General features: G+C 38.0%; 1 protein-coding gene across 1 annotated transcript in view; it reads left to right on the top strand.

The window, feature by feature from the left end:
* The window catches only part of LOC135464144 (coiled-coil domain-containing protein 73-like), a 49,357-nt gene that overhangs the window by 20,474 nt on the left and 6,285 nt on the right, over positions 1–22,598 (top strand). The window contains exon 7 of the mRNA XM_064741640.1: positions 22,225–22,433. Within this exon, the coding sequence (XP_064597710.1) occupies positions 22,225–22,433 (209 nt within the window). The remainder of the gene's footprint in view (positions 1–22,224; positions 22,434–22,598) is intronic.

Genomic DNA, 22,598 nt, shown 5'->3' with positions numbered 1-22,598 from the left:
TGTCCTTCACGATTATGACAGCTTCAGTGTTTAGGATCAGAACCTTTTTTTTCTGGGCCTGGCCCTGATTTTGTATTTTGATGCCAAGTGTAAAAATATTGCAGGTACACGTGTGGTAAATTGTTAAATTTTGTAAAAGACTGAATTTGTCACGTGTATGGTGTGAAGAACTGTGCCGTGTGAATAATTATGGTATCTACAGGCATAGATATAGATATCTGCTTGGTCTGGGTGGTACGACATCTTCAACAGGTCACTTGATATAATACTTAGCGGCATACAGTAGCACTCAGGTGTAAGTACAGGTGGCAGTTAAGCGAGTGTCCCAATAAAAGGCCAATATAAGCCTGCTTTGTCAGCACTTCACAAGACTCTCATTACCTCCCTTTGTCAGTGTCTCTGTTCGAAAATGAAACAGTACAAAACAATTTCTGGATTGATGCTGGAATTCAAATCTCTTCTGGTCGTGTACAAGATTTCCAGACTGTGTCACATTACACTAGTTACTCAGCCTTTTTCCCATGTGAAAGAGCAACTTTCAGTGCAGTTTATGCACATTTTTAAATTTGATTTTGGATTATTGGGAAGTTTCAGGGCTTATAATGCAAAAAGTATAATTTTATCAGTCATCACAGAATAATGCCTTCAGAATATGCTTGAATGAACTCTTTGCAAAAAAACGTGAAAAAGGTTGAAGAACTACAGCACCTGATGCCCAACAGTACCTACTCTTCTGTGAACAGCAGAGTCACCTAAAGAGTTTACACTAACATCAACAACACTACAATGGCTTCAGGTCGGACATCAGTGGCTTTACTGATGTTTAGAAAAAAACTGTTGAGGGTTCCCATAACAAACAAGGAAGTGTGTGTAAAGATTACATTCCTTATAGTGATAGCAGGAGCTTGTTCAGCAAATCGGAAATTTTAAAATTTATATTCTTTTTAAATTAGTTATTAAGGAGAAGAATGTTGTTCATAAGTTTTTGAACAAATTCCAGAGTGGGTACCAGGTCACGTGACTCACTTTATTCGACTCTCTCACGCCGAAATTAACGCTAATTTCAACTATGGGCTCATAAAATTTCACTAAAATTACTCAAAATGGTTTCTTGGCAACAAGGTGTTGAAGAAGCAGAATAATAAAAATCCAAACAATTTGAAGAGGGTTCCAAGCCAAAAGAGTTAGACGCATGAAGATTACCTTACATCCTTTAAGACTTTGTGTTCCTCTCTGAGCAATGCACTACCTCATTGTGGTTGCATGATTGCATGGAATTTTAAACAGCCCCATTAACAGACACCAAATGCAAAACTTTTCAGGGTTTTATGACACTCAGGCTACTTTTCACTGGTAATTCATGGTAGGAGTCAGGTTCATATATTCAGTTTCTTTAAATTTATTACAATTATTTCAATAATATACATTTACGTCTGGAAGATAGTGCACCTGTAAATGTTACAATGATTTTTGTGTTGTGCCATGGCCACCGGTAAAGAAATATGATGGAGTTTCTAACTTTAGCCAGCTTTATATATGTATAATGTCTAGATAAGCAGACTTCCCACAGAGTCTGGATTGTCCAAGCATTTCTGTTTCCCTCACCTACAAAAAGCTGAAGTGAAAAATTCTTGCGTATGGCATTAAACCACTATCAAAAAATAATCCAATTGAGCATCCTCATCTGTCTCTCTCAGTCCAATCAGATGTGTTGACTATGAGTACAGCCGGGTGCATCCACCTTCCTTTGACAACATGCCCATTTGTAGACCACTTGCACGAGTTTGCCATTAGTGTCATATTTTTCCACGGTCTGCTGACCATTTCGATGGTAACGACAGGAAATGTTGTTGTTTTCTGATGGACGAAACAGCCGCTGACATCGTAGACATTGTGCAACCTCAGTTTTCTTCCCTTGGATGTTACGCTGCTTCACGCGGAGCTTCCACAGTGCCATTTCTGCCCCGGGCATGGCTTGAAACACAGGAAGGCTGTTTAGGCTTGGCATGCTGGTTGATATACCCTGCTTCTCAGTCTTCTTCCCAGCCCCTCCGTGTTCACGTTTGTAGGTATATCCTTTTTGTTTCTTGGTGCATCTCTGTTGACCCTTTGTGGGTTTCTCTCATTGGTAGATGTATCCTTGACGGCATTAGACGAATCTTTAACTCCCCTCGGAGTCTCGTTGAGGTGTCGATTCAGAATATAAAGCCTTTGAATGACCTTCTGCAACTTTTGGATCTGATCCATGGCTTCCTCAAGGTCGGACCTGAGGTACTTTATTTCGGTTTTCTTACTCTGTATCGCTTTCTCATACTTTTGCCTCTCGTCCTGAGACAAAGATGTGAGCTTCTTTACTGAGAACGTCTCTTTGAGCTGTGTAGGCGATGATCTCTTCAAATAAGGATGTGTGTATGGTTTGCCATGGTTAGCCCCTCGTTGGACTGAAGACCACACCTGATAGTTTGAGATTGGGACTGCCTTGCCTTGGGATTCAGTATTCAGTGGCTTGCTTCTAAACTCAGAATTCTCCACGTGGCCACCATCATTTTGATTGGTTTGGGAATCTGGGACATTTGAGCATGAAGGTGGTACACCAGCATCATTGCCTAAATGCTCTGGTGACAACTTTTCAGTTGGGATTTTCTTGTTATCCTTTACAATGTTTTCTGTTGAACCTGGCATCAAATCATTGTCAAAGTCTTGAGAATTGGTGCCGTGGCTTAGTTGAGGCACTGAGCACGTTTTAGTTCCAACGTGTTGGTTGCCGCTGTTGTTGTCTGTATGTTCCTGATACTGATTGCAAGTGAGGTCCATTGCTCTCCGCTAATAGCACGCTCTTGTCATCTGATTTTGGTTTGGACTCTAATCTGTGAGTTGGACATAGCCTGGTTTGAGAACTGTGGGTTTCTGAATTTTTACCACCATTGCAATCACCATGATCCAGAATAATATCAAGCTTTGCTTCAAGTTCCTCCAGGAGCTTCTGTGTTGATGGAACTTCCTTCTCTTCAAAATTTTCCTCACTGTGACCATTTTGATCATTTTGGAAACTCTGTTGGGCATTTGGGTCGAGTTTGCTGAGAAGTGTCTGCAGCTTTGTCTGATGTGTTAGCGTCTCTTTGTGGTGCTGATTCAGCGCCTGAAGCGTGACATCTATTTGGCGCTTCCAATGATTGCGCTCCTGCTGAATGGCACCACAAAGCCAGGAGTACAGGTTAGTGTAGAGTTCATCAGACACCCCTTCGTCTTCAGCTATCTCTGGCAACAGTTTGGCTTTCACAGTTTTTTCAATATCACCATCAATCCTTGAATTGTCAGCTTTGACTTTTGCAGTTTTTCCAGTATCGCCCTCAGTCTTCGAATTGTCAACTTTGTCAGTCACAGCTTTTTCTGTCCTACCATCAATGCTTGAAATGTCATTCTTGACCTGCACAGCCTTTTCAAAGCCTCCAAAAATTCTTGAATTATCAGCTTTGACCTTCACAGTTTTTCCAATATCGCTATCAGCCTCCGAATTGTCAACTGTGTCAGTCATAGCTTTTTCAGTCCTACCATCGGTGCTTGAAATGTCATCTTTGACCTTCACAGCCTTTTCAGGGTCACCAAAAATTTTTGAATTATCAGCTTTGATTTTAACATTTTTGCCAATATCACCGTCAGTCCTTGTATTATCAATTTTGTCAGTCACAGCTTTTTCAGTACTTCCCTCATTGCTTGGAATGTCATCTTTGACCTTCACAGCTTTTTTAGTGTCACCATCAATCCTTGAATTGTCAGCCATAGTCATTGTTTTCATTCAGTTTCTGTGAAGAGTGTTCGTGCTCAGGGTAAATCTCAGTTGATATTAAATAGCAGATCACTTCAGTGAAGTTCTATGTTCTTCCAAGGTATATCCAACCTAAATGTTCTTAGATGAGCTCAGAGTCTTGAGAGTTTATTTCTGGATCTGTCCAGGATGTGGCTGGCTGAAGTTTCTGTAGAAGTATAAACATCAAGTCTTCTAAGCTGCAAGCTCCTTAGAAGTGGTCTCTAATACAGTGCTCATTTTGAGACATGTCCAAGATACAGGTAGGTAAAGCTCCAGCCCCAACTGAAAATGAAGAAATCAAACCACTAATTAATTATGATAATGCCTGTCATATATCATTATGAGTTTAGTATCGAGATTTTGTACGTCAAAATCTTCACTGGGTGAAAGAAAGATGTATTACCATAGACATATCTTGATATAACACCATAAGCACTAATGCTAGCAGTGTGCTATATACCAGGCCTGATGCTGTGTCCCTTAACGGGACACTTTTAAAGGACAAAGGACAAAAATCTAAAGAATCAAATGAGATTTTTACTATTGGTAACAATGATTTGTTGTTTTATGCATTGAAATTGATTTCCCCTTTAAAAAACGTAATGTAAAGAAGAACTTAAATTTCAATGATAAACTTTTCACTGTTCCTAGTTTGAAATTCTCATAAGGCTCTGAACACTACCTATATTTTTGTCATGCCTTGTTATTTATTTGCTTATTTATTTATATATTGATTTTTTTTTTTTGAATGATGAAATAGGGAAATGTGTGATCTGGATATAATCCCGGCTTGTCTTATAATATTCTGAAATTTTCACTGAAAACTGATTCCATACCAAAGATAAGCATGACATTTAATAAATTAGCACTTAAATTATTATCTGGCTAAAGAATTCTTCTCGCAGCTGCCTGGTAAGCTGCAGAAATTCAGCAAAAAAACTCACAAGTTCACTTTTTTCTGCAGCTTTGTATATGAAAGTAAATAATATCATGAAGCCTAGACCCAAGACAGGTGTGTTCAGGTAGAGAAACTTTGACAGGTGAGAAAAGAATTACTTGTCACATGCAACAGGTGGGAGAACTTTCAATTCCTGCATGTTATTACACCTGCATAATCAACTCACCGAGGCTCTGACATTCTTTGGCTGATTGTGAACTTCTTGACCAGATAAGATTTCTCCTTTCTGGAAATGTTTTTTGGAACTTTCAATTCCTGCATGTTATTACACCTGCATAATCAACTCACCGAAGCTCTGACATTCTTTGGCTGATTGTGAACTTCTTGACCAGATAAGATTTCTCCTTTCTGGAAATGTTTTTTTGAACTTTCAATTCCTGCATGTTATTACACCTGCATAATCAACTCACCGAGGCTCTGACATTCTTTGGCTGATTGTGAACTTCTTGGCCAGATAAGATTTCTCCTTTCTGGAAATGTTTTTTGGGCAGATTCTCAGGCGTACAAGCTAATCAGAAGACCTCAGGTGTATTAAATGAAGAATGAGAAGTGACTGGTCACTCTGACTTCAAACTTTGCCAACTTCAGCCTGTTCTTCTAAACACTAGACATTATAACTACCTGTACCCTTCACTCTAAGCTGTTTATCAATATTGATATGTAGCTAAAACGCACACACAAAAGTAACACTTCTACCCCACCCCCCTGGCCCTCCACCCCCCACATACACACAACTTTCAAGGTTTTCAACCTCTCTACTAACAGACCTCCCATACTTTCTGCTGACCTTACATGTACGTTCTTTCATTTGTATACCAACTGAGGAATTCTCTCTTTAGTGCCACTGTGTTAATTGTGACCTGGGAATGGACTGGGTATAGTAAAAGCCTAGCACTGTTGACAGGACTGAATACTCTATACAGATCTCTCAATAGCTGATTGATTAATACTGTAAACAGGTCATTGTGAAGGCTTAGTGAAAGTCGGCTGATAAATGCACATATCAAACATGACCTGTCAACTCGTCTTTGCGTTGAAACATGAATGGTAGTGAGATTGGAAAGTAAATCTTTTATAATGGCTACATGTGTGTGCGATGATGATTGAGGGTGCCGTAAGGCCAGACCAGTTTATATGGTTGTTTTACGGTCAGAATAAATCCAAGTTTTTTCCAAGTGTGTAGGAGGGTATAAAAATAAAAATTTCATCTTATTTGTGGCAAGATTCAATTTTTCGTGTTGTAGACATATTCACACGAATACAAACATCACCAAAATATCAAAGTCTGACAAAATAAAAAGGTGGAGTTTGATGATTTACTTTTTTTTTCCATTTTTAGATTTATTAGTGTCAGTTCATCTGGAAAGCACAAATTAGAAATGATGTCACCTAGAGGCTATAAAAATCCAGCTACTTTTAATTCCAGAGTTCGCATAGGTATAGACATAATCTGAAAAAAAAAAGTTTTAGCCGGCCTAGATAAGTGTAATCAGGGTGTGGTAATGGCACAACAATTTAAATTGTTGTTTTACGAACAGAATAGATTTTTTCCCCAGTGTTGGAGGACAGTATATAAATAAAACTTGAAGTCATCTTATTTGTGGAAAATGTGGACTGTCTCAGCAATTTTCCTTGTTTTAAACCCAGTTACATGATCGGAAATTTTAAAAAGAAACAGAAAATTGTAAAGAACTGGTAAAATAAAAAGGTAGATTTTCAGTTTTATTTTTATTCCATCTAGAGATATTTTTGTTACGGTCAGCTCACCCGGAAAGCACAAAGTAAAATTTGTGTGGCCTATAGGTTGTAAAAAAATTTAGCCGCTTTCAACGCCAGGGCTCACACAGATGTGGCTGACTTCTGGGGGGAAATAACCATCAGGCCTAGAAAAGTAGGAATGACCAGCATAATCAGGGTTTAGTAAGGCCACAACAATTTACATTGTTGTTGTAAGAGCAGAGTAAATTTTTTCTAAATTAAGCAGGAGAGTATAAAAGTAAACTTAAAAATAAAAGTCTCAGCCAATTTTCCAGGTGTAGACGTATTTATTTGATCAGAAGGCTTTGAAAACACCGGAAAATGATAAACATATCATCATCCGATCAGATAAAAAGGTGGAGTTTCAGTTTTCTTTTTATTCCATTTTTAGATTTTTTTTTTTTTTTTTTGTGTCGGCTCACTAGTAAAACAAAACTTGAAATAAAATTGGTATTGCCTGAAGGTTGTATAAAAATATTTACAACAGGGTTCCCACAGGTATGGACACAATGTGGACGGGGTGGGGGGTGATGGAGGCCATCAGGAGGCATTGGATAGTGCTGATGGTTAGGTACATGTCAGGATGTAGTGAAGGTTAATTGTAAAATTCAAACCACTGTGTTTTCCAGGTACCATGCATAGATATCATAACATATAATAATTCACTATAATTATAATAATTATTCAGGTGTAGCAGACTTACCCCCATCTTATAAATGAAAAACTCTTCTGTATGTCATTGATTTATTCATTTATTTGGTTTGTGTTTTACGCCATATTCAAGAATATTTCACTTATTTGACAAAAACCAGCATTATGGTGGGAGGAAACCCACAAGAAACCCACGACCATCTGCAGGTTGCTGGCAGACCTTCATTGGAGTATGGAATTGATCAATAATAATGAATATTCACATCGCCTGCATCATAATGATCCATCATTGAATTTATAATACTATATTTGTTATCAGATATTGGAGCATAGCATATATGTATGTATGCTTGAAGTGGTTGAGAAGGGGGAAAAGGCTCACATGAGAGAGGTTGTATTATTATTTTTTACATTTTAAAAATTGTATTCATGTACATGAAAAAGAATTTTTGGAACGATTATAATGTCTACATCTGATATTTTGTAAATGACAAAATTATGATTGCCTATAGCTTTTTACGTGTATTAAATTATTGAAATATTATTCAAAACAGTGGTAGAATTGGTGTTTATATAAATAACAGATGAGTTTGTCTTTGGTTTCTCAAAACCACAAAACATAATTGACATTTGTTGAATAGTGTACTTGTTTGGACCTGTTTAGTGGGGGCAAGCAAGGGGAAACAATTACTGAAAAAACTTTTCTAACGTCAGATCCAGTGGGAGTAATCTCCCTTTATTTCTGTGTACATGCAAACTGTTGAGGAAGAAACTTAGTTGGGTATAACATTATGAGAATAACACTGCCCCAAAGAGAGTGCATATGTACATACAATGTCATGCTTGAATAATTGTCTACCTTCTCAACTGTACAAGTTTTACCATTTTCCTGCCTTTTCTGGGATGTGGTCATCACATTGTAACTGGGTGGGCTACTTTGTCTAGTATCTTTCAGCTTTGTGTTTCGTTGAGGCAGCACTACAGATGTGACTGCATGTGACTGTTCTGATGGAAGGAGGTACAGGGTTTACATATACAGCTATCACTCAATCATTCAATCATATTGAATTCTGAAGGCACAATTGAACACAACGGGAGGCCTGTGCGGAATCGATCAGGATCCTTCCACCAATGCAATCGCTGTGAATTCAAGTCCAGCTCATACTGGCATCCTCTCAGGTCATAGGTGAGAAGGTCTGCCAGCAACCTGCTCAGGGTTCGTACGGGCCCTTGAAAACCCTGAAAGTACTTGAATTTTATTTTGGTAATTCAAGGACTGGAAAGTGCTTGAATTTGACCATTTTTATGTGGAGGTCCTTAAAAGTACTTGATTTTGTTTGTGTCACGTGAAGAAAGTTATTCGGTGGTAAGAATCTGTGAATCAACTGGCAATGGGCATGCACCTAGAGCGGCCGCCGGTGGTCTGTACGCGGTCATAGTTTTGCACCACTACAGACTTCCTTTTCTCCATCAGAGGGCACTAAGATCTCCATTTTTTGATTTGGCGGTAAGAACTTACGCTGTAGTCATTGAGAGTGATTTTTTGTGTGAAAAAAAGGCATTAGGCAACTGTTGTTTTAGTGATGAATTCCTAGATTTCAAGGACTGGTTTGTGCGCGACGCCAGCAGTGTCAATCAGTCATAGGGCGCGTACGTTGTGCGGAAATGTCTTAAGCTGCGCTTTTAATTATCACAGTTACGGCACCAATACAAGGCTGCGTACTGGTCGAATGCCACGGCATGGCTGCACCAAGCTTACGAAATGACCTAAAAAAGTATTCAAGTTGCGCCTGTTGTCACAGTTTGTATTCAAGTATTCGGAAAGCGGAAATTGTGACACTTGTTTGAGGTACTTGAATTTGTATTTAAAGTACTTGAAAGTCCTTGAAAAGTCTTTGAATTTTTTGGAGCCGTCAGGCGTGCGAACCCTGCCTGCAGATGATCATGGGTTTCCGCGGGGCTCTGCCCATTTTCCTGCCACAATAATGTTGCCTGCCTCTGTACCAGTGAAACATCTTGATTTACTGTGTAAAGCACTAGTCAAATAAATGAATAAAACTGAACACGAAGAAAACAACATGCCTATCTAGTTGTAGGTCATTGTTGATAGTGAGGCATGTCAACCCAATCATCCAAAACATCTGTGCTTGCTTCCAAGCTGGTGCATATTGCATATTGAGCTTCACAATTTCGTAGCATGGAAGTATTTTACATGTACATAGAGTTTGCTTGAAATGACGTTTAACCACACTGTTATATAAATCTCTCATCAATAGTAAAACATATTCTATTTAAACATTAAACGAATGGCTGAAGGAGATGAATTGAGAAGCATTCAGTTTAACCTAACACTGAACTAAGTGTTCAGTATTAAACTTTAAGCTTGAAAATCTCAAGTGACAGATCTAACAGAAACATACAACTAGTGGACCTGACCTAAAGTTTGTGCAGTGACAGTCAAGTTTAGGAGTGGAGGACACCAGAGTGCCCTAGTAAACCTTTGACTTTGACCGAGCACCTGACAAACCTCCCTACTTAAAGCCACCCTTAACATCAAAGCCTGTATGATCAAGGTACAATCTTTCCTCCTCTAGTGGCATAGGCTTAATACATGTTGATCTGGAAAGGTTGTGTTCAATAAATTTGTAAAGTTTATTTATTTATTTGATTTATTTGATTTATTTTCTACGCCGTACTCAAGAATATTTCACTTATACAGCAGCGGCCGGCATTATGATGGCAGGAAACCGGGCTCTGCAGAGCCTGGGGGAACGCATGACCATCCGCAGGTTACTGGAAGACCTTACAACATACAGGCGGAGAGAAAATCAGTATGAGCTGGACTTCGAACTCACAGCAGTTGCATTGGTGAGAGTTTACTGGGTCACTGAGTTGCAGGTAAAAAAAATAGGTCACACATGAAATTCAGGTTTTAATTTTTATTTGAAAACAATTAACACAAATAAATGTGTCTGAATATGTCAAAGACGGAAAGTCTTTTCAAGAGCTGAAATATATTGGAAATAAGAACAAATTTTCAGATGCCAACATGCATATGAAGCAATCAGGAACTCTATCTTTATTCATATACTTGGCCAAATGTGTATTTATCAAGGAATGGTTTTTGGAAACAGTATTAAGATGACTTTGAACTACAACTTATTGTAAATCTTCAACCTTTTCAATCACTGAAGCACTTTTTTTCAGTGGAATTCATGTATATGATTGTTATGAAAATCACACCAAAAATGATTTGTCTGTCATTAAAGATGCAAGCTTCATAAAACTGTGCAAATTGGTACCCCATTGCACTCTCAGGATGTTTCATTTATTTATTTATTTATTTGATTGGTGTTTTACGCCATGCTAAAGAATATGTCACTTATACAACGGTGGCCAGAATAAAGGTTGGGAGGAGATAAGGCAGAGCCTGGGGGAAACCCATGGCTGTACATGGGATGGCCTGTCAGCAACCTGCGGCTGGTCGTGAATTTTTTTCCCCATGTATAATACAGGAAGATTTGCACAGTACATATAAAATAATTAAAACTACGTACTGTTTTTCACCAAAAGTTTGGTATGTTTTTTCAGAATCGCATAATCAGTGCAAAGTGATACTTTTGATTTTCAACACTTCATTTTTTCTGAAACTCTTAATTTCAAAAAACAGAATGTTTCAAAATATTTGTTGCAGAGGCGATCAAAAAGATGGAATGAATTAGGGGTAATCTACAATCAGCTTCAAAGCCAATGTCTGAACATTATGCCTTATGTCAGTATAAATGTTTGGAATCATATCAACAGGTGTTAAAACTTTCAAAAAACTGTCAAAAAGTTTTAATGTATATGTATATTTATGCAATTCCTACAAAGAAGAAAAATACATATAGAAGTTTCAATCTACAATACAGTCATTCAGTTGTAACTTGATATAGAAAATCATCAACTTGAATTCAGTCTCTTCCTTACTAGATACGTGTGGACTCTAAAAAAGTCATTTGAAGTTTGTGCCTAGAATAAGTTGTTGAGACATGCTGTCTACTGATAGGGAAGCAGATGGTGTTCATCTCGGCACATTCAATATTCTGAGGCATGCTTTATCACGGAGGACAAAACGTGTTCAAAATGGCTTGTATACATGTACATACAGAAAAAAAAGTCTGCGTTTGAAAATGTAAAATATAACAGTTACAAAAAGTATTGAAATATCGAGGCACTATAAATATCCATGGCACAATTGAAATGTATACCTATAATAGTTAAGGGGTTTTTTTATTGTAAAGTGTCCAAAATGTTCTTCTGTATGTACAATGCCAAAAAAATATCTACATGTAGAAGAGTGGAAAATAATAGAGGCTGTGAAAATAACAAAATTACATGTAGATATAAATATATGTCAAATTAAAACATATACCCAGAATAGTTAGTAATTTCGTCTAAAGTGTTCAAAATCTGTTTCCCATGTGAACATGCAAAGAAATATCTACCTGTCGCGAAACAGTTGCGAAAATGACGAAATTACATGTAGATATAAATACATGTCAAAATTAAAACATATACCCAGAATTCTCAGTGATTTCTTCTAAAGTGTTCAAAATCTGTTTCCATGTGAACATGCAAAGAAATATCTACCTGTCGCGAAAGTAACGAAATTACATCTAGATATAAATACATGTCACAATTAAAACATTTACCCAGAATAGTTAGTGATTTCGTCTAAAGTGTTCAAAATCTGTTTCCATGTGAACATGCAGAGAAATATCTACCTGTTGCGAAAATGACGAAATTACATGTAGATATAAATACATGTCAAAATTAAAACATATACCCAGAATTCTCAGTGATTTCTTCTAAAGTGTTCAAATTCTGTTTCCATGTGAACATGCAGAGAAATATCTACCTGTCACGAAAGTAACGAAATTACATGTAGATATAAATACATGTCATAATTAAAACAGAATTTTTTCTTTAACAAACACTCTGTAAACATTCAAAAATTGTATGCGAAACTTGTCTTTTTCTTAGATATGCAGTTGTATTAAGATCAGTATCTAAAGTAATAGAACCTTGTTGACAAGCTTTCAACATTTGAAATTTTGGGTCTGCTCAAGAAAGCTGCTGAAATCGAAAATTAATGAAAGACATAAAAATAAACTTATCAAACAAAATGTCTAAACAGAAATGTTCCATTCAGAGTTTGCATGTGGGCAGTGTGAAATTGTAAAATGGCTCGGAAATTATTTCTGATGACAAAACTCTTGAAAAACAAAACTTTTTCATGCACATGTAAGAGCTGTATCTACTTGTAAAAGTGTCCGGCTGTACGTGGAAGGTCTGTCAGCAACGTGCGGATGGTCGTGGGTTTCCGCCGGGCTGTGCCTGGTTTCCACCTACCATAATGCTGGCCGCCGTCGTATAAGTGAAATATTCTTGAGTACGGCGTAAAACACCAATCAAATAAAATAAATAAATACTTGTAAAAGTGTGAAATAACGAATCCACATGAAGATACTTGGCACATTTAATACATTTACCTGGCATAGTTCATCTGCTCTATTAAATACATATCCACTCTGTTTATATAAGTCAAAATGTGTAAATTTCATGGAGAAGAAATAATTAAGACAATGGATATAAATGTGTTAAAATCGGCCATGGAAAAAAATTTCAGGTCAGCTGACTAGTTTTCGTCTTTCGAAGGTTTACTCTTTGTTTGCAAGTGAGTTGTTGAAGTTGGAAAGAAATCAAGGTCTAAGAACAAAAAATCACTTCTGGAAAATGTGTCAGTGTCCCGCGAAATTCTTCTGATTGAAAAGCTTCATTATAAAGGTAATTATTAAACTGTAAAAGTGTAGAACAAGGTATCAGTTTTGTTCAATCACAGTGTAACATGAAAAGATGAACACGAAATTCTGTAAATCTTCAACCTTTTCAAACCTGTAAAACACTTTTTTTCAGGAAATTTATGCATACAGTTATGAAAATGACATCAAAAATGGTTGTTTGTGTCATTAAAGAAACAAGCTTCATAATACTGTGTGCACGTTATTTCTCTACACCCCAAAGTTCTCTCAGAATGTTTCAAAATATAGGTCACAGAGGCTGTTGAAAGGATTGAAATAAGGGTATGTTCAAGCTGATTTTATTAATGCGTCTGAGAAAAATGTGTGGACTTGCAGAAATGTTGAAAACTGCATTCATAATACCTTACAGCTCCAAAAATACTATTATGATTTTTGTCCAAAACAATAAACTAGATAATTTCAGTAACTCATGGAAGATAAAACATGAAGAGAAAGGAATGAAGGGTTTATTATCGTGTTAAAAACATGACTATAATTCTGATTGGGCAGACAATGTAACAGGTGAAAACACCAGGTAAGCATGATGTACATGTATAAACTGCTGGCCACATTCGACATTTGAAATGTGACTTTGTCGAGTCTGTGTATTAATTGGTTCTGGAATTCTAGTTGACATTTCATTTTGAATTTTGGGGGATAAAGAAGATTACAAAGGAAGTGTCAGTGTTCCATTTTACAAAATGTTAAATTTCGTGTGATTTTTTTTTTATTTACTGTTCTTCAGATAAAGGGGCATATGCAAACATATGTATATTGCATTTCTGTTTTTTTTTTCATGTGTAATACAGGAAGATTTTCACGGTAAATATAAAATAATTAAAACTATATACTGTTTTTCACCTAAAGTTTGGTACCAGTATGAGAAAATGTTTTTTTCATAATCGCATAATCAATCTTAAATGACACTTTTGATGTCAACACTTTTTTGATTTTCGAAACTCTTAAGTGACCTAGAAAGCTTGATGAATCAGTCAGACTCGAGCGAAATGTGTCAACTTGACAAATGTGGAACTTCAGGTGAAATATGGTAATCGACACTACAGTGATATCTACGTGGCTTATCGGTTCGTTAACTTTTTCATGTAGGATTTTTCAACCAGCATTGTCATGTATAGCGCCCAGCCTATCTATTCATATTCACTGTTAATGTAAACGAAAATATAAATACACAAAGCAATTTTTATATTGTTTTCTCTCAGTATTAAATAATGCATTACCTCAGCAATTTTAGGGCAATAATCCAGGAGATATGTCAGCGTGAAAATAGAGTGGTTGGTAATCACAGTTCATTTTTGGTTTGTGCGTTTATAGTTTTGTTGAGTGTACATGTTTGAGGCTGGGAAAAAGACAAGAATTTCAAACCAACATCAGAAAGTCCCAAACCAATCCTGAACCTGTGCCCTAAACATGATGGCCTGTACAGCACCCAGCATTGTCAAGATTTTGACCACAACATTGCCAAACAAACACAACTTGCTTCAGCTTCCCATCTTCCCCGTATTTCTCAATCCTCTCTTTGCCCTTCACATGGAAGCAACACGCCAGTTTGTGGTTATCCGACATGCGAAAGATCTTCTTGCAGCGGAAGCATTTGGACACCTGATTTTTGCGTGGACTTGATATTGATGATGTTGAAACAGAGTTTTGTCCAAAGTTCTGAGAAGTGCTGTGTCTGTTGGCAAAAGAGTTCTGAAGCTCTTTATAACTTTTGTCCAGTTTGGCGTTTCTTTGAGATTCTGGAAATCGTCGATCCATCTTGGAATTGGTTTTTTCCAGTGCTGTCTTCAGCATGTTGATTTTCTTCGGAACTCTCAAGATTACACCCTGAGATGTCAGGTCAGCTATTTTCTCCCCGGGACTCGAGTAGCCTCCATCTTGAGTCTTCCTCACAGCTTTGGCAGCATATTCTGACATTTGGTTCATGGCCACTTGTAAAGAATCTTCCAGTTTCTTCGCTTTCATCTTCAAGATGTTCAATTTGTCCTCAGATATTTCAATGGAGCTTTGAGTTCCTGTTGAGTTGTTGGTTCCTGCGGATTTCACGGAACCTGGAGATCTGGTAAGCTTTACCTTCCTTGAGGATGATGTATCCTGAACTTTTGATTTGGTCGCCATCTCATGACTGGCATTTGCTGTTGCCTCATTTGTGAACTTTAAGGCTGTGGGTTCTGTAACTTTAGCATGTTTCTTCTCATTTGTCACAAGCTTCGTCATCTCAAAGAATTGCTTTTTCAGCCAGTCGATGTAATCTTGCTTCTTTGCGCATTGTCTCTTCAACTTTTGGACATCATGCTCGAGTTTGTTAACACGATTTTTCACGGTACATTTTACATGTGCTGATTCCTCCAACATCTTTGTTTTCTTTTTTTCTTTATTGAGCGCCAGTCGTAACTTCCCTACATCGGATTCCAGACTTTTTACCAGTGTTTCCAAGGTCTGATTCTGCCGAGATTTTGACAGACTGACTCGTTTCTCTTTCAGCGACTGTTGGGATTGACTTATCAGCCCTGATTTAATCCTTTCTTCACAGTCAAGCCTTTGTCTGAGCAGCTCACTTACTGTGAGATTCTGCACGATTTCGGGGAAAGATTTCGCATCTAGTAAGTCTAGACATTGCAGATGGTCTTCAACAAGATGACTGAACACTTCCATCAGAGTTTGACTCTGCAGGAGAATCGTTTGCTGAGGGTCAGCCGTGCATTCACTGGTTACATGCAAGTCAGTTTCACATAAATTGCAGGATTGCACCAGCAACTGCAGGCGCTCAAGGCACACCTGCACCAAGGTGGTTGCTGCAAGCCCCTTCCGGCGCTCTGTCTCTACCTGGTTCAGGGCTGCGCTCAGCTTTGCGTTCCACTGCTGTCGCTCTCGCTGTAGCTGCCCACATAGCCAGTGGCTTACAAATGTCAGCAGCTCTGTAGGAACTTGACATCCTGGAGACCGTGCTTGTAAGTGCCTGACAAATTTCTTTACTGTACCCTGAAGGTCGTCATCTGTATATTTCTGCTCTGATTGGATCTGTGTGAAACTCACCTCTGAAGTGTCTGAGGTCACGGACATTGACCTGACCTCTGATTGCTGCAACCGTGACAACGGTGAACTGAGGATGGCTCTGGAGTTTGTTGTTAGTGTACCCATAGTTCTCATAGTCTTCTCGCTGTCAATAAAAAAAAAAATATATAATTGCCTTCGTTAAAAATTTAATTGTGAAAAACATAAATTTCTAGAACTTAATTTAAATGTAGAATTGTATGACAAAAAAAATTATGGCAAAAACATCCATTTTTGAAAATCAAAAATCTGAATTGTTTGAATATAGAGTAAAATTACAAAATTAATTTTAAGAATTGAAATGAAGTGCTACTGGTACTAGCTGTAGAGGTAAATGAATGAAATATTCTTGGGTATATCATTGAAGGTAAATCAGTAACTCAAAGCCTATGTATTTATGATATAAAAGCAGACAGTAAAACAGTTGTTTCCAGCTGAGATGTGAAATGCGTGACATTTGCATTCCAGTCTCATGTACTGTACATGCATACCATAACTAACTTTGTGGTCGCTGTGAGTTCAATTCCAGCTGACATGCTGGCTTCCTCTCCGGCTGTACGTGGGAAGGTCATGGAACAACCTGCGGATGGTCGTGGGTTTCCCTGGGCTCTGCCTGATTTTCTCCCACCATAATGCTGGCCGCCATCGTATAAGTGAAATATTCTTGAGTACGGCGTAAAACACCAATCAGATAAATAAATAAATAAATAAATGATAACTAACTTTGAGCATTCTGAAAATTGCAGTGCAACATGAACTGTTAAATCAGATTTATGCAGAAAGTATGCTTTTTCATTTCACTAGGATTGATATTTAGCATTATGTACTCACTTACCTTTTATAGCGTTGTTAAACTTGTTGAATGAAATTTCTATGTGATATATATATATATATATAAGAGTCTGTAACAATTCATCCACATGTAGCATTGCCTGTTATGAACATTTGAAGATTGCAGTTCGATTGAAAGTTTTCAGGAGAAGCAAGCCTTTGTCCACATCTTCTTTGAACACATGGCTCAATTGTTCAATACATCTACAGGCATCACAGTTCTCGAGAATCTCCCATAATTATGTGTGGCGGATTGTAGGTCATTACAGTAAATCATCTCAACATTCTTGAACAGCGGGTTGATTAGTGTCTGTGCTTCAAAACTAGATCACCGTCAGGACCCAGTTTCACAAAGATGACTTACTTGTAAGATATCGCACATATGGGACAATGGTTCATTAATAGTGATGTACAAAATATTATACGACAAATGTACGATAAAAACATGTCTTTGAAAGTGGCACCAGATGTCTGTTCGTCCAGATTTCAATGAAATTCCACGTAGTAATCCTTTCCATGCAGAAAATTTTTTAGCAGTGAATATTGAATCATCCTGTCCCCGGACTCAAATGTTCCTTTTCTATCAGAATACAGGAATAAACTGTGGTAAGCCAAGCTGATATTTCGATCAATTCTATTTGTGGTGTTTTGCAGTGATCAAGTTTAATAGTCCGTTTAAAAGCCCCCTTTCGTGTAATTGGCTGACGGTGATAGGGTCCTCAAACTGCCCCCAAGGTTCATATCAATGTCACACCTATAATCAGCCCAGGTAAACAGACACCTCACCTGTACAGGTATGCGAGATCACAGACATGTGTGATTGCAGGTAAATAGAGGTAGTCAATTACAGAAATTGAACTGTCATTGGGATTTATTGAACCATTGATTGCAGCAGGTAGAGGGTATAGCTAGCTGTTAAAACATACCTGTTAAGTTGTGAGGCCTGTTCCTGTTTGTAAAAGCACATACCTGTAGCACTAAGGCTTTGTTTTGTCAGTACACATGGAATGAAATATAATACTAATGTAGCACACAAAAGTGATATGAACAGGTAATATTAAATTTTGGTAGGATCAAATATAGAATCACATCTGTCCCAATTTTTCAGCCTTTTCAACCACCTATTTCATGAGACATTCTGAGAGAACTATGGTTTGTAGAGAAATAATTTGCACAGTTGTAGGAAGCTTAATTGCATATTTACTGACAAGCAAATCAGTTTAACATCAATTTCACAATAATTATAGGAATAAATTCCACTGAATAAAAAATACTTTAGAGTTTGAAGAAGTTGATGATTTATAACGATTATAGTTTAGATAGTTATACACCTACACAGGCAGCGAAATTTGGCGCGAACGAAACCGTCGGCCGCGCAACGGTTACGTGCGGTTCAATTTGGCTAACCGGAAAATCGGTTAGGCCAACTGTCCAACGAGAACGTCCTTAGAGTCATCGTGCATTAGGTAACTACAGATAAACTGGACTGAACAGCTTTCATAATCACAACGCGGTTAGTATGGCAACGCGTCTAAAAATAGAGTGAGTGAGTGCTTGGGGTTTAACATCGTACTCAACAATTTTTCGAAGGAATCTTTAGGGTGCATGTACGTGTAATGTGCCTCTTTGTTGCAGGACGGATTTCCACCGCTCTTTTATTTAGTGCTGCTTCACTGAGACGACTTACCGAAGGCAAGTAAGCCGCCCCACCCGAGCCATTATACTGATACGGGTCAACCAGTCATTGCACTATCCCCTTCATGCTGAACGCCAAGCGAGGAAGTTACAACTTCCTCTTTTAAAGTCTTAGGTGTGACTCGATCAAGGATTGATCCTGGATCTACCGGTCCCGAAGCGGACGCTCTACCAACTGTGCTATCCGGGCCGGTCTCTAAAAATAGAAACATCGATTTCAGCCACAGCCAGCTGCCTGTGCTAGTCACATGGAAATTTAATCATTCATATATGCCTTACAGGCTTTGAGCACAGGCCTGTGACGCATAGGCCTGTGACGTCAACATCTCTCCCGGCCCTGTATCGAGTATATATATATATATATATATATATATCACTGTGGTAAGACTCACACCACGTGCGTTGGAAACTGCGTTAATTATCAGTAATCAGGGATACCAAACTCGCTCCCCAATACCGTAATGACACTTACTGGAAGTACTTAATGTTGGACTGGGCATATTGCAAACATATAAGCCTGTATAACGGAATTTCACGTAAAAATGTGCCACAGGAGTCAAGTACCAACCAGGCAACAACGTTGAAACACCGTGTGAGTGTAAAATTTCTCTTTCTTTTGTTCACCAACCTTACGGTATGAGCTGCTAGATATAGAAAAGAAAAACAAACATAACATTGAGCTGAATACTTTTATTAATGATCCAGAATGATGCCTGAAACATAAACCACGTAAACAATTAGCGTAACCGATCGGGTTGATAAACATACGTGGCGTAACCGAATGATCGGTTAGGCGAGGCGGAAAAGACGTAACCGATTTCTGGGTTTCGCCGGCAGGCCAAATTTCGCTGCCTGCCTACATGTATATCAAATCAGTTTATTAATGACACGGTCGCTGTGAGTTCAAGTCCAGCTCATGCTGGCTTCCTCTCCGGCTGTATGTGGGAAGGTCTGCCACCAACCTGCAGATGGTCGTGGGTTTCCCCAGGGCTGTGCCCGGTTTCCACCCACCATAATGCTGGCAGTCGTCGTATAAGTGAATTATTCTTGAGTACGACGTAAAACACAAATCAAATAAATCAATAAATATTAATGACATATAAAAGTATCCAATCATGTGTGTTTCGATCAACTTTATCCTAGTAACCCTTAAGTGGAATTTAATTTGATCAGCTTAAATTATATTTAAGTTATATAATGTTTCCGATGTTATATCGAATGATTACAATGTGTGTAGTGTATTGATGTCTTCCTGAGTGCCTATCCTGACATAAGATATGGTGCATTAGTGTAAATGATATCGAAATTAGAGAGATTTCTTTCAAATGTTAGTCTATAATATATCGTAATAGAGGCCAGGCCTATAGCCTTGTCGGATCTATTCTACCCTGTACAGTGTACACATTTATGTATGTGGTAATTTTGAGAATATCTGTACTGCATAGAACTTTGTAATTGTACCACAGTTTACAATATAATTAATTTCTTGAACTGTAATTAAGGCGTCATATGATTTATTGACCCATTAAATTTTTTTACGATTATTTTAGCATTCATCTGTAGTACCGAAGCTGTAATATATGTGAGAATGTTGTTCTGTTGTTTTTATCTTCAGTCTTCGTTCAGTGCAATTACACGTATATATAACACCGGATTTATCTTTTGAGTGAAGTTTTACACCCTACGACTAGAATATTTCATTTACGCGATGGTGACAAGAATTATGGTGAGAGGAAACTTTCCCTCGTGCGTATTACCTTGGATCGTATTGAGCAGTGATTTCACTACTGTCATACTGTACATGCACATACTGTACATGCACATACTGTACATGCACATACAGCCCAGTCTGTGCAATGCATCATGGCATGGACAAAAATATTCACATACACATGCTTTTATCAGCGGAGCTTTCAAATACAACAGATAGTGTTTTGTTTGAAGATACTGTATTTCACACCTTTAAGTTAGCTTTCACCTTTTTTTTTTTTGGAATGTCTCATTTTGCTTGATTTCTGGATTACACAGTTTGATTTGTAGTATTTAGCTTGAATCACATGATTGCCCAAGCATGTTGTTTTGTCAACAACAGGTTGTTCCATCACATTACATCTTACCATAGGAGAATGGGTCTTTTGCAGCTATTTTGTAGTAATATGGCTTAAGCGTTGCAGATCTGGCATTTAGAGCAGTAATCATTTATTCATAAAAGATTGGATGAGTGAGTTCTTGGGGTTGAACGTCGTACCTAACAATTTTTCAGTCATGTGACAACAAGGGAATCCTTAGAGTGCATGTAATGTGCCTCCTTGTTGCGGGATGCATTTCCACCACTCTTTTATCTAGTGCTGCTTCACCAAGACGCCTTACTGAAGGCAATAAAGCTGCCCGCCAGAGCCATTTTTCTGATATGGGTCAACCAGTAGTTGCACTATCCCGTTCATGCTGAACCCCAAGCGAGGAAGCTGCAACTTCCTCTTGTAATATTCTTAAAAGAAAAGACAACACTAGACCAAATGTATCATGTATCCATCAAATATCCCACATAAAGTTTACAAAGTATACCTTTTCATTTTTATGAGATTTCAGCTAGTTCAAAGTAAGCATACGTGGGAAGGACTGCCAGCAACCTGCGAATGGTTGTGGCTTTCCCCCGGGCTCCGCCCAGTAATTCCTCTCGCCATATTGCCGGCCGCCGTCGTATAAGTGAAATATTCTTGAGTACGGCGTAAAACACCAATCAATTAAATAAATCAAAGTATGGTGCACACAATCACTGATAAAATCACAAGTGCTACCATGTTATCAAATTTAATTGTTCACGGGCTGGTTATTTTTGTAAACAAAACATGCAACATGTTTCCGCTGATGTCCCCGAGTTACTGGAACGTGTTCATTTTTGTTTTTGTTTTTCCTTTTAGCCATACACTGTATGAGCGTCGGGTTAAGGGTGACACAATTACCATCTTGTTTTCTTTTTTTTTTTTCAAACAAAGCGTATACCATAGCCTTGTAAGAATTCCAGATTAAACGCTGAGCCTACAATGACTTCACAAAAAATGCATGCGGCTGCTTTTTATACCTATTTCTCTTCTGAAATACATTAATTCCTCATCCATTTTGCACATGAAAAAGTAACTTTCAGTGCTATTTATGTACCTTTTTCATTTGATTTTGGAGACAAAACTACATTGGTTGGGTTGGCCACTTCTAGGGCTTCACAAAAAGTGTCATTTTATCAGTGTACACAGAATGATTCTCTCAGAATATGGTGTACGTGGGAAGGTCAACCTGCGGATGGTCGTGGGTTTCCCCCGGGCTCTGCCCTGTTTCCTCCCACCATAATGCTGGTCGCCATTGCATAAGTGAAATATTCTTGAGTACGGCGTAAAACACCAGTCAGATAAATAAATAAATAAATCTCAGAATATGTTAAAAAACACACCTCGCTAAAAGGTTGAAGAATTTCAGTAAATACATGTAGGTTTATGTTATTTATTAAGTTCTCTCAGTTAACAGAGATAATAATGTGGATGCCATGAACGCCTATAAGCATGTCTGATCAAGTTTATCATTATTTTATATTCTTCTTGGCTTTGTTTTTGCAGTGGATGAAGCCATGCTTTTGAACCGTACTCTCACCTATGTGAACCAGCACCAGAAGTGTCTGGTTGACCAGTTTAGTAGAGACTTGGAAGAGAGCAAACGGGCTCTCTTATCGACACGGGTTCAAATCCAGTCCCAGCCAGCAGAAACAAGTCGGGCTGTGAAACATTTAGAGCAGAAAGTCATGGAACTGGAGACCAAGGTCAAACAGGTGGGGATTGAGGATGTGGGTCAAGACCAAACAGTTAAGAATAATACAGGTCAAGGTCAAACCTGTTGAAATAATCAAGGTCAAATGGTCAGCAGCTGAGAATGCATAGGTCAAGGTCAAATCTGTTGGAATAATCAAGATCAAAAAGTCAGCAGCTGAGAATGC

The sequence above is a fragment of the Liolophura sinensis genome, chromosome 3 (assembly GCF_032854445.1).
Source record: "Liolophura sinensis isolate JHLJ2023 chromosome 3, CUHK_Ljap_v2, whole genome shotgun sequence".
NCBI classification, from domain to species: domain Eukaryota; kingdom Metazoa; phylum Mollusca; class Polyplacophora; order Chitonida; family Chitonidae; genus Liolophura; species Liolophura sinensis.
Note: the sequence above shows the minus strand (reverse complement) of the source record. Positions and strands in the feature narration are given on the sequence as shown.